The sequence below is a fragment of the Strongylocentrotus purpuratus genome, unplaced genomic scaffold (genome assembly GCF_000002235.5).
Source record: "Strongylocentrotus purpuratus isolate Spur 01 unplaced genomic scaffold, Spur_5.0 spur5_scaffold_1, whole genome shotgun sequence".
Classification (NCBI taxonomy): domain Eukaryota; kingdom Metazoa; phylum Echinodermata; class Echinoidea; order Camarodonta; family Strongylocentrotidae; genus Strongylocentrotus; species Strongylocentrotus purpuratus.
The window spans coordinates 11074206-11087860 of NW_022145594.1; the positions used below are offsets into that span (position 1 = coordinate 11074206).

Here is a 13655-nt window from a genome sequence, read left to right on the forward strand (position 1 = left end):
ATGTTTTCCATTTATCAGACTTATCATTAATGGATTTTGAAGACAGTTGAACCAATGCATTATTTTTTCAAAAAGGTATGTTGACTTTCCCCTATGCCTTTTGTACACATTGCCTTGCATTGAACGATGAGGGCTACATATTTACTGAGCGTAATTCCCCGTGTTCGAAGAATTTGCCTGTTCTCGGTTTTCCGGAGTTGTATCTTGCTGATGTAGATTACATGGCAGAAACTGAAATTTATCTGTAATTTTAATTATAATTTCTTCACTATCCATATAAATCTTTTTGTGTTTTTGGTATTAGTGTAATATGGTGAGCTTGAGCGAGTAGGGGTGTGATATGTGGGTATTTTTTAAAGGCTCGGATAACTAAATTTAACTTTTTGAAGAAAACTTCTTTTTCCTGACTATTGTATCTTTTTTGACATACATGTAGTATACAGGGCTTTTGTATATTTTATCTTTTCATTTTATTTTGTATTTTCATATGTTTAATTGAATCAAAACGGAAACACAGTATTTACAATTAACTAGAGAATTATTATACACCAAGAGTACGCATTAATAATTTATTAAAACTGTGAATTTTATTTAGCATGTTTATTTTTCCTATTTGTTTACTATTTCTATTCTTACAGAGCGCTATCCTCTGTGAGCCACATGAAAAAAACTCTTCTACATTTTCCATCAGACGAAATCTTTAATACGAACAGCTAGTGAACCTTTGGTCAAAGAATGATGCCCAGCAGTGACAAATTAAAGGAAAGGTTTATATCCAGAGGTATATTAGCTTGACGTGATCAGCTATCAACATGCCGCATTTTAACCGGACACTGTGTTTACGACGAAGAAAGATGGACTACACATGGGTGTTGGTTAATATGGCAACATTTTTGTTGTTGTGTTCTTTCTTTTCAATCATGTTCAGGACGTTTGCCGGAAGCTCTCCACCTATAAGAACTGGCCATTTGGTTGATTGGGATGGACGCGTCTACGTGAAATCGAAGAACAAAACCGATTTCGCAAGAAAAGATTTCTATCACTTTCCCTTCCCGAGGAGTGACATGTGTTTCTTTTCACGTTTTTTGGAAGCAGAAGGAATGCCTAAACTTCATTCGGCGTTCGCTGATCCCGTATCCCACAACGTCGTCTTTATCGGCACGCGTTTTCTCGCAGACAACTGGACGCGCGAAACATTCGTCGCCCATTTTGAAAATGGTCAGCGAAGATTGTGTGATCCTATCGTGGAAGATTTTTTTAGTTTTGGATACATCTCACAGTTCAATATCGTTCTCACTTGCCCGCTTCCACAGTTTCTACACAAGCGTCTTAATTTTTCGCTGAACCTGCAGCGTATTTCGAATGTCAAGAAGTATCGCAGATACGCCTATGACAACCTGACAATTTGTCAATCTGGAGCATCGAAATTTCAACGGTATCTCCTATCAGCGTGCACCATGGTGAGAAACATGGATCACTACCTACCAGAATGGATTGCTTTCCATAGGTATGTGGGTGTGCAACACTTCTTCCTCTATGATAACGAGCCAGAGGAAACGAGTAAACTCCGGAAGACTGTACGTCGGGAGATCGCGGAGGGCGTCGTTACAGTCATACCATGGACACACATTGCCCTGGGACAGAAGACGTATTTGGAAGTCCAGATTGCTCATGAAAACGACTGCCTATGGAGAAACAGGTACCGAACAAAATGGATGATCAAAATAGACGTCGATGAGTTTGTGCAACCAATGAATGCTAGCAAGCGAAAAATTACAGATTATTTGGAAGGTCCATATTTTGAGACGATTGGGGCCGCTAGATTGCAGAACTGGTTTTTCGGCCGCCATGATTTCGATAAGTCAGCGGGGACTACCAATAACTCGATCATAGAAAGAAATACGTGGAGACCAAGCTATCCTTCACCGCAGAACTGTGGCCGGGACAAAAACATTCTTCAACCAAAGTATGTCCATTATTTCAAAATTCATGCCATCAAAGTTGGCGGAGAAGCGGTATCTTTGAATCCACACGACGAGTTACGGTTAGTTCACTACAGACAAGACAATTCACGTGTTAGACACTTTGATCTCCCGCCTTTCACGACTCAGGATGTTAGTATGGTTAAACTTATAGTAAAAGCACGAAAGGTCTTTGGAAATCAAACTAAAGGTTAATTCTATGAAAGATACAATGAGGAGAAAACTTTTAACTCATCATTAAATTATTATCAATATTATTATTGTTATTATTGTTATCAAACTTATGACTTGTATTAGTGTTATAATCGTCATCATCATCATAACCATTATTTGTATTGCTTTGTCAATTAGAAGCTGACTGAAAGCAGTTGAGTGCGAGTCTAGCCATGAACTAAGCTCATATTATAAGTACGTACATCTACCCTTTAAGAACTGAAATGTTAAATCACCATTTAAAAGGGCCGAGGAGTGAACACTCTTTCAAAATGTCAGATTGATAATTTTAACCTGCTAGATTCAACGTTTATAATGTTGAATCAATCATGTTCAAAGTGTTATTCTACCATTTTTGAAAAATTGGTCACCCCTCGGCTCTTTTAAATGGTGACTTAACATTTCAGTACTCCAATTCTCAGGACCAAATTTGAATGTCACCTGTGCGTATACTTGCCCATATTGTGTATGGCGATTGTGGGCAATTTTCAGCAGAGATTAACTGGTTTGTTGTCAGCTTGTCTATTAAAAAAACCCAAATACACAATCATTCTCATAAACTACACAATAATTCTTTCTTTTGTTATAACTTATAATTGTCACATGACTAGAACTCAATTTCAGCTTAAAACGGGCCCCCGACCTTGTCAAAGCGAACACTCTATGACTACTTTTTTGTAAAAAGTATTTCTTTCTGTCTGTTTTTGCAAAATCATTTTAGATTAGGGGTCGGTCTTTTTCGAGGGGGGGGGGGGGGGGGGGGGCTTAAATAGGCTCACATATACATGTAGAATATTCAGATAAAGATTTATTAAACGCCCGCCAGGATAAATATGCAAAGAGGCAATTGTGCAACTGTCCCCCTCCCCCTCTCTTTCTCTCTCTATCTCTATCTCTATCTCTCTCTCTCTCCTTCTTTCTCTCCCTTCTCTCTCTTTCTTTCTCTCTCTCTCTCTCTATCTCTCTCTCTCTCTCCCTCTCTCTCTATCTCACTGGAGGAGGGAGGGGGTATTTAATGGGTCAACACTGTTTACTTCGTGACTTAGTGACTGAACCGCTAATGATAAATTTGGACTATACTATAGGTCATTTCATTTAAAATATCAAATGTGAAAATATTGCACTGTTCATATGTACTTTAATTATCATCATATCTATTATTCAACTGTTACCATGGTTACAAACCTTTGCATTTAGTTAGTCATTAACACATTTGGACTTTGCCTTCACAAGCATGTCACACATAAACTGTTCGCACTTTATTCAGCAATGTTAAACTGGTTATTTGCTTTGCTTGTCATCTTCTTTGTTTGTCTAGCATTTCATTAACATTGTATAACTGCCAATAAAGAATAATAACCATGCATGAAATCATAGCAAGGTACGAGTTCGTAGATTCATGTATACAGTTCATTACAAAACTTGATCGCTAGATCAACCAGAATAATTTGGACACACAATACATTAAATATCTTGTAGTTATAAACAGCGCCATTTAATGTTACATTTTCACATTCCCGTACAAATGCATTACAATTAAATTAATTCAATTATTCATTTTAATGTCATTCATCATGGATATTTTTTGTCATTATACTTCTATTTAGGCGGACTTAATAATTTCCACTCTTACAGATGTTATCGAGCCCACTGATTTCTCTAGAGCTAGCACGTGCTTTCTCGAGATAAAGTAACACCACTACAACAGAGTAATTAACTGACTCATTATCTTAAATTAAGCAACAACAGTATTACAAAAAACGAATTGAATCATTATTGTTATTGCATCTGGTATCATTGAATATGACAATAATAAAATCTTTAAAAAAATATTGTCAGAGGAGAAAAAATTTAATGTCGAACTCACATCTAAAAATATTTGTGTACTTAACGTTTGTTGTTCAAAGAACATAAACGCAAAACAATGAGTAGTGGAAGGTTTAAGAGTGCAGTAAATCATTATACATAGTAGGAGGTAAGGGAATATGAGAAAAAGTGTTCCAGACCAAAATGTATTTTTATGTTAATGAAAGGAACCGAAAATTTAGCAATATCACGATCGATTTTGTTGTGTAAGAAATCATACATTTACACCTGCCTGAGGGCAATTTTACTACCTCATTGTAAAGAAATCAGGTTTAATGGTAAAGACCAGTATTGGAAACGCCCAATTTCAAAAAATGAAATGGAAGCTCTCAATACCAATCATGTGAAAGAATATGTTTTGACTAATGCATGATGATAAAAAATTTACCGGGAAACCGCCTACTAATTCATATATTTGGTAAATTTGTTTCTCTCATGGTCTGTGAGAGATATAGGGTAGTCCCATAAACATCGTTCTGTGTATAGTGCTTGTAACTTTACGAAGAATGGGCCAAATTTCTTATCATTTTGATGATTCCAGAACCTTGCAGATGCTAGATGCTAGATGATCAACCTTTTCTGATCGATTCCACAACGTTTCTTTCACAATGCAATCGCATGACCATAACTGATCTTTACCTTTAAAGTATGCAATAATGTTTGCCGCTACAGGAGGTGCCGCACAAATTTTGTTTGTGTGTTGTTGAGTGTGGTATCTCGTGTGTATATTTGTGTGTGTGCCTCAATCACTCTTGAATTCATTTCTCAAAAATGCAAGGGGTCTTGCTTAGGGTTGCAATTCGGTCTTAGGTTTAGGTTTAATTTTAGGTTTATTTTGAGGTTCAGGGTTAGGTGAGTGTGAGATATAGTAGCACAGGGTTGAAGTTAATACTTCGGTTAGTGTAGGAGACATTTTCACAATAGCTGATTACAAATGCGACAATGGCTTGGTATAAACTGAAAGGATGTGAAAACAAAGTAGACATGATTTTCTATTCCCAATGATTTAATTTCGAATGCTGGGAATCGTTTGGATGTAGACACTTTGTGTAAAATGAAAGCTGTCCTATTTTACATGTAGAAGCGGGATAAGTCCGGCAGCTTCAATCTCATTAAGAGCATTGGTTAATACAGTCATATAACCTCCTGTACGATTCTTCCACGCAATGAGGACCTCCATGACTGCCTTGGGGTAATCGTTATTGAGTTTGACCAATCTGTTCTGGGCCTGGTTTGAAGTGCCCCCAAGCTTCAAGCACAGTGGGCCATACTTGTCATGGGGAAATTCAGTTGCAAGCCTTTGTAACTGGACCTCGGAAACTGGGATATTGGCACTGAAGGAGGAGGAGAAGGAGGAGGAGGAGGAGGAGGAGGATGAGAGAGAGAGAGAGGAGAGCAAAGGGAGTGCGAGAAACAGGGAACGAACGATAAAGAGAGAGAGAAATTTAGAGATAGAGGGAGAAAGAGAGTGAGGAAAGGGATGAGATAAAGGGAAATATAGAGGAAGAGAGAAAGTAGAGAGCAACGGAGACACAAAGGGGGTGAGAGAAACAGAAATAGAATAATAGAGAGAAAGAGAGAGAGAGAAAATAGAGAGATCAATTTATATACATGCAAGAAAATTAAACAAAGACATAAAACATATTAAAAATGAGAAGAAAAAAAAGAGAGAATATATTATAAAAGGCTCCTTTCAAATGAATATTCAGTATTTTATGAATGAGGGCCCCGTTGCATGAAACTCACCATTGATGGTAACTTTGTAATTTATGTAACTTTCATGGAAACTTTGATTTAATTGGCTTCTGAGTGATTTTACTAGCGTAGTTAATATAGATAGCAAAGTTACTATCAGTGGTAGAAAAAAGAAGTTCTTGATCTATGCACCCATGAATTTGTTTAAAAAATAGAACTTCTCATCGTTGAGGTGATTTGAAACATGGTTTGTACAATTTCTAGAAAATAAAATAGGGGATGAAAGAAGTATGGGAAGGGTCTCAATCCAAAGGTTGGGGGTTCGAATAGCAACCCGGCACTAACGTTCTTCGACAAGATATTAATCCACATTTGCCTTTCTCCACCCAGACCACCTGTTATAAAAATGGGTACTTGGCATTTTTATTAATAATAATATCAATAATACTAACACTAATGATATTAATAATAATAATAATAATAATAACCTTAATATTGATAACAGAAACACCTTCAATTAAATCGTTAATATTACATTGACGTACCTCATTTTTGTTGTACTAACCACCAGATGTTTCTTGATTTCAGGAATAGCTGCAAGATATGAAAAATAAATAGTTTGTAATTTGAAGAAAATCTACATGTTATTTAGGTGATATCTACATAGTGTGTCCCATTTAAAAATATAACAAAATACACCAAAATAATTCGTTCCAGTGAACAAATTAATGGCTGTATACATATAATTCTATCCCTTACATATTAAGGTCAAATTGATATTTTTTCAAGTGATACATTCTTTGCATTTATCCATATACGCCTTCGAAGAGCAACATCAATATTGAAAATGGAATACAGAAATCCACTCGTGCCAGATGTTATTAAAACAGTGATACGTACGTTAGCATGGTTAGTGCATCAGAGGAGAATATAAGCTGAAGAAAACACACACATTGAGAAGATTCCTTTTTGTTAAGGGCAAAAGTAATTCGATAATAATTAAGTAGAGAATAATACAAATATTTGAAGACGCTTTAATGGTTAAAAAGTGCTCTAAAAACGCATATATATTATTGATCAATGAGTATGTCTACTCATTAGACTTTTTCCTGCAGCTTGTCTATTTTTTTCACTTCTTTGTGGTTTCAGAACTTTCACAAAGTTGTAATGCGCTGTGTAAGAACTGTTTTATTATCATCGTTATCATTATTATCTTTTTGATGGTGAGGGTAAATAGAACAGATTTATTTCATACAAATGGGTCTGCTAATGTTATGAACATTATAAGGATTATTGATATCAGAATATAATTTGAAGGCATATTACCTCTACTGTAGATGAAAATAAGAAGTTACCTACCTGAAAAGCCGTTTCGACTTGTTGCAAAGGCCCAGTTTTTATTTCTCACTGGCAAAGAAGTCAGCTTTTCTGTGTGTTGGTACATTAACAACTGATAGTAGTCTGATAAAATAATTCATTACAAAAAAAATATGACAGCAGGAAAAAGCTGGACCAGAGTCCAATCTGTTCCTTTGAAAACAGACCTCTCAAGGCCTTATCACTCTTTTCCTTGTAAATGCATATCAATAATCAGAATACATATATCGTATAATTGTTTTTTGGTGATAAATATTAACAGCGTCCATATTTGATTAGGTATGCAATGAACTTGTTAATAGGTTATCAGTTAATTTATTATTAGAATTTCAAAGTACATATTGCAGAGTGATTAGTCTTATAGATATATCAGACGTATCGAAACCAAAGTCCTAGTTTATTGGCCTCAGACAAACAATCTAGAACATAAAATTTCATACAAAATTAAAGTCTATCTAATTCAGTTTCTAAATCTTAAGATTTTGAATCCTAATGTGCGCGGTTGCTAATATTCCTATAATCTTCCAAAATTACTTTTACTTGAGGTTTCTAGGTTGAAAAGTAGAAACCTATTAATCTTCCCTAAGTTCGTAAACTCACGTCACACGTATGTGCACTCTAGGTAAATGGCTACAGCCATAGAGACCGATAGTTTTCCATCTTTCCCTATGTATTTTGTCCCCTCTGAGTGCGTGTGCGTGCGTGTGTGTGTGTTATCTTTTGTATATGTTGGGTTGTTGATCTTGTAGAAAGCATACGAAGCAGCCAGGTTAAGTATTAAAGGCTCATAAACAGATCGACTCATCAAGAAGGGAGATTATTTAATAAAATATTTTGTGTAAATATGATCGACTTTTATACAAATAATACACAGCAATGAGGGCATAAATAAGAATTACCCACACTGTTTCGAAGGTGCCGAGTGTGGGTAGTTATACCAATGCCCGAAAAAAATGATGTGTATTATTTGTTAGAAAATTGATGGTTTAATTGTTTTATAAAATGGTGTTTTATAACATGATTTTACTAATGACACGCCATTAGTTATTTGCTAATGACCGGTCATTATCAAAATTACGTGTTAGGCAAAATAAATGCCTGGTCACGTGTACACTCTCAACCTATCATTTTATTAGGATCCGCTTCATCATCTTGTAAACTCAACTAACGCATTCCAAGTCCAATTAACTATTTTATGCAAACATTTTCAATTTTAATCAGTACTCATGTGAATGAAGAAGACTTGTATTTCGAAGAATTTAGTCTCTTTGTTTTGCCACATAATCTCACTGTGCAAAATTGTTTTTATCATTGGATAGATATACATGAGGCTTCCAGATGATGTAACGGTTTCCCTTGCAATATTATAGTATTAATGACTGCTGTGAGAGAAATAGTTGTTTTTATACGCTCAAGGGAAGGTTAGAATTGTGCTATTGCCCGAGGCGTGCCGAGGGCAATAGCCCAATTGTAACCTTCCCGAGAGCGTATAAAAACAACTATTTCTCGAATATTAAAGCAGTCATTAATACTTTTATATGCCGAAAAAAGAGTCAACTTATGACACCATCTGGGCCTTCATCAAGTTTGTCTGCACGGTTGTTTCTTATGACTGTATCTTTGAGAGTAGACTAAAAAATATATATATATTTTGTTTGTTTTTGTTTTTGTTGAAGATGGGATTCGATCTCTTGCGTATCATCGATGATGTGACTAAAATCACAGCCTTAGACCGCTCGGCCATCGCGCACTGATACCATACCTAGCAGTTTTCTCTGATGTATACATTAAAATGGATTGAAAACGGCTTCGGGTGCTGGATGCTTCGCGGCAGCTCCATTAAACGGGCCCTTCTTTTACTTTTGCAATGCATTGGCACGAACTTAGATCAAGATCTATCGGCAAATGTTGTTTTTGGAAGTTTATTTTCGTCTTCATGTCACCAATGCAAAATAAAATTGTCGGTAAGATCGATCGAGATTCAATTGTATTGAAATTACTGACCAATTCATCGCACACGTACGGTATCCTCGATCGCTCAGACCATTTTTTGACATGTAAACCTATGGGTATTTCACCAAGACTGAACTATTTTCCCAGTAACCATGGTAACTGGGATTTTCGAACTATTTTTTGAACTATTACATGGGTTTGGAATTTTACCGGGAATTTTACAGGAATAGTTGAAGTTTATGAATGCAATTTCGACCAATCAGATGGCTGGATTTCTTAAGTGAGGTTTATAATAATCTATACTAATGGTAATTCGGTTGAAATGGAGCTAATCAAGACATAAAATAGGTAATTTTGGGTCAATTGGTGTCTATTGTTTTGTGAGAAATTGTATGTGAGACAAACAAACGTCCATTAAAAGAAATGCGATGAAAGAGTTAAGTTTCTGTGTAGTGTTTATTTCATTTAAAGGAAACATACAGCTGAATAAGTGCAGACAGATTCGATACATATAATAACTTAAAGTGCAAAATACGCAGGAATTGTGTAAAAACAACTACTTGAAGATTCCTGGTATAACTTACACTTACCGCTGGGAGGGGATTGAATGGGGCGGCTTGATTACCGTGTTAGATGTATTTTGTGTTCTTTAGGCGTCTACAACTTTACGACTATAATTAGAATTGCTTTTTCTAATTTTGTTTATTTTTAGTTCACTTTTAATTTAATTCCCCTGGATCCCAAAGAAGAACAGTCTTTTCATATTAACAAAGCCATTTACTCTATTCTTGATTTCATATTTACTCTTCTATTTTGTTGCATTGTTTTATATTATGATTTGGCAGATAGATTTCAAATTATAACATGCCACTGTTTAATAACACTTAACATATAAACACATAATTTCATTTTTCTTATGAGCAATCGCAAACCACCTCGCTCTTGTGATTGGTCACCAAATGAGTTAATGAATTTAAATGTACTTGACACCAACATATATCTCTCTCTTTCTCTCTCTCTCTCTATATATATATATATAATACAAATATAAGAAAACACAATCACAAACAAAACTTAAAATTATGTTTGATGTGGGAAACCTTCGGCGATAATGGTGAAAAGTCTGAGTTGAGCTCGACAAGAAAAGATTAAATTTAACTTAGATGTTTCACTTTGCCAATTTTCAGGGGCTAGCCCAACAAATCAATGTATTGGACCCTTTTATGACATCCATGCAAGAAGAGACCTTTAAAACCTCGTCACTTAAGATAACGCTATCGTCTATGCCTTTCTGTTATGCCATGATATATTTGACATGAAATTTCGGTAGATTCGAAGAACAATAAAAAAAAAAACCTGCCAAAGTTAGAAGTAAAAATCTCTCAAATGACATCGTTTCATCGGCTGCATGCCCGCTAGAATGCCGTAAGAGCCATATATTGATAATGGCAGTAACGACCATCTTCATCATGTTCATTGTTTTTACAGGCAGCTAAAGAAGTTTTCGTGGTCTTAACTAACTGAAATCCATGTAGATGTTCTTTAGTAATGCTGCCCGGAGATCCTGGACACGCATCCTGGATTCTGAGCCTGATTCGACCCGGGAGTCCTGTTCCTGCATGCACATATAATTTCGGTGCCTTTTGAAATACTGACCATGCCATCAGTTATAGATATAACCGAACAAACGGTTCCTTCAAATATTCAAATAGAATCATAACTCTGAAGAAATCGACTCATGTTGTAATATTCTGTTAGTGTCTGAGAGGCGCCAGGCTATCTGTTTTAAACATAGGCTTAAACCAAAACTCGGTACCTTCGAATGATCAAAACCCAGTTTACATTCCAGAGACATCAACCTGTCTCGTCCTCTAAAAGTTTCACTTGAAATCACAGGTGTTCATCGGCAACGAGTCTCAAATCGGCTTTCACCAATGCATCACGAAGCTCTGCGACCTGTTTCGCGCTGGGAGTCGTGTTCCTCCATGCAAATAGCATATTCTTGGTGCCTTTAGGAGACACATTGCCATCAGCTCGATTAGTGGCAAGAAACATTTCCATCTTGGGTCGTGGGAAACCTAGATGTAGTCCAAGCGTCATCACATTCTCGTTGACCCCCAGAGCCTCCCCTATCTCGTTCAATTTGAGGTCCGTCAGAGGAGGCATCCTGTCTGGTTGGATAATAACAATAATAATAATAGTAATGATGATACTAAAAATTAAAATCGTAACACGTTCGTGTCAAATAAAAGAACCTCTCTGGGACTATCCAGAACAATTTGTTAAAAGACTGTAGCTTCTAGGGTATAGTTGAGATTGTTAGGGCGAAAGAAAGGCCTAAAACGGACCGAAACGGAAAAAAATGGCGCCTGGAAGACCACGCCATTACGCGCGCCATGGCACTAACGTCACACACACACATATATATATATATATATATAACACACATATTTGATATACGTTGTTAAACACGCAGAAAAGAAATAATCACATAATGTGATCAATAAGTCACTTTCTTGTTTTTTGTAGCCTCTCTATTTTTATATACGGTGTGTAATACTAAAATTATGCTACATATAAGGTATTGTCTTTACCGTACGGGTTTAGATGCAACTAAGTCATATTAAAACAGGCCTTGAACGGGGCGAAGCATTGGAACATATGGATTTTCGGGTGTCTAAGGGCATGTACTGTATAGCAAGATGGTGAACCTAAAATATTAATGCAAAGTCTTGAAAGGCTACATCTTGAGTACTCCGTTGTATGGAGTCGAAACATGAACCTATGCATGGAGATGTGGTACTTATACGGAGAATTAATAACACAGTACTGCGCGTTATGACAAACGGATAATTTCATTCCAATTATTTATACTGCCGTTATGCTACGCCAGTTAAACACAAAGCGAGTTACTAAATTACTAAAGATGTTATGAACACAATGATGAACAGACATGATTATACTTTGCCAATGCTGCCTTATTCACTATAATGAGAAGGTCAATAGGTAGGTTTCAAAAGTGGTAAGCTACACCAGTCAAACACAAAGCCTTTTCAAATACGAAATATTCCATGCGAAACTGACAATAGTTGGTTCTCATTATAAAGGTCAGGAGTGTCAGACTTGACATCCCTGGCGCTACACAATTAATACCCCGGCTTTAACATGACTGCCATTATGTCGCTCTACAATAGACCAGTTCACGGTTAGCACATTACTGCAATGACCCCGAATATCCACAGATCTTCAAAACATGAAGAGGTCCCACTTTTTACATTGTGAAATAATCATTCCTACAGCGATGAAGGTGCTATATAACATAGCCTTTGTTTTCCCCTTTGAAAGAATACTTCCACCTGTGTACCATGGATTGCACTGAATGTGCAAGAATGAATAACGATTACATAACTTTCATGAGCACGTATCCAGTATTTCGTCTCCGTGTATTTCACAATTTGTTCTGCAATGACCTTGATCTGCTCATGCTCAGACTGCAACCGTGAACTCGCTTATTTAGAGGATTTCATTCCTACCAGGTACCCATTTACTTCACGTTGATCGAGTATGGCAAATGAACAACCATATACGTGATACACAGTCCGGTGATTTTGAAGAAATGTCTAATACTCAGGGACATATATATACCAATAATGGATGGTTAGAAACTAACAGTTTTCGCTATTTGCTTATATTATCAATATAAATCAACATACCTGAACCTGCAATGCTACTCTCTGCCATGTCTTGTCTTTGCCAGACAGAAATCGTGAAAGACGAAACGTTATATTTTATTCACAGTGATATGGCAATGGCTTCTCCATAAGGAAAGCAAATAGCAATTAAAAGATATGATCAAAGTCCCATTCAAACGGGCGAAGATACAGTGATCTGCCAACGGAGGTGACGGGGGGGGGGGGCGTTGCTCCTTTTTGGGAGGTTTAGGGGCAGGGGGTAGGAGCGGTGGCATAGCCCGACTCCAAAGATTTAGGGGGCGCTGGAACGACGAGGGGGCGGACTGGTCTTACTCCGAAAAAGACATCCGAATTTATAATGCCAAAGCTTAGGGGAAGGTATTAGGGTGACATACGCATCATTATCGACTTATTTTGTTCTTGTTTGCCTTTTTCCTTGTCGTTCCTCTGTTTTCTCACGCTTCTTTCATTCATTTAACCGACTGCTGCCACGCCATTGATAGCGGAAATACAAAGTGGTCGGGAGCATTCATTGAATTGGATACGCATTTAGTAATGATCCCTTTTTCAGGGGGAGGGATAAAGGTTTGGCACTTTTGCTTTCAAGTCTCGACAGCTTAAAACAAAAAATATTACTCTTTCATTAAATACAGTACTGATTAAAATAATATTCATTCATTAATTTATAATTTCCTTTACTCAGTTACCAAGCAGTGACCCCTGAGCTCGTACTACAAAGTCATGCATTCGACCTGAAAGCTAACTACTCTGCCCAGATAGATAGGGTGGTATTCTCATAAGTTAAGCCTGGACTAAGTCCAGACTAAACAAGACTTTTAGTTCACACTTCTATAGAATGCTAGGTTTCATCTTCCTC

General features: G+C 36.6%; 2 protein-coding genes across 2 annotated transcripts; both read right to left on the reverse strand.

Moving 5' to 3' along the window:
* Positions 1–4721: 4721 nt before the first annotated feature.
* On the reverse strand, positions 4722–7258 carry LOC105438478. Its single transcript, XM_011666324.2, has 3 exons — positions 7116–7258; positions 6302–6350; positions 4722–5395 (listed from the first exon to the last, which is right to left on the reverse strand). Exons 1-3 carry the CDS (start codon positions 7198–7200, stop codon positions 5128–5130), a joined length of 402 nt encoding a protein of 133 aa, XP_011664626.1. The 5' UTR covers positions 7201–7258; the 3' UTR covers positions 4722–5127.
* Positions 7259–10564: 3306 nt separating this feature from the next.
* Positions 10565–12899, reverse strand: LOC115921462. The gene is made up of 2 exons (XM_030978962.1): positions 12800–12899; positions 10565–11257 (listed from the first exon to the last, which is right to left on the reverse strand). Exons 1-2 carry the CDS (start codon positions 12825–12827, stop codon positions 10977–10979), a joined length of 309 nt encoding a protein of 102 aa, XP_030834822.1. The 5' UTR covers positions 12828–12899; the 3' UTR covers positions 10565–10976.
* Between the last annotated feature and the right edge of the window lie 756 nt (positions 12900–13655).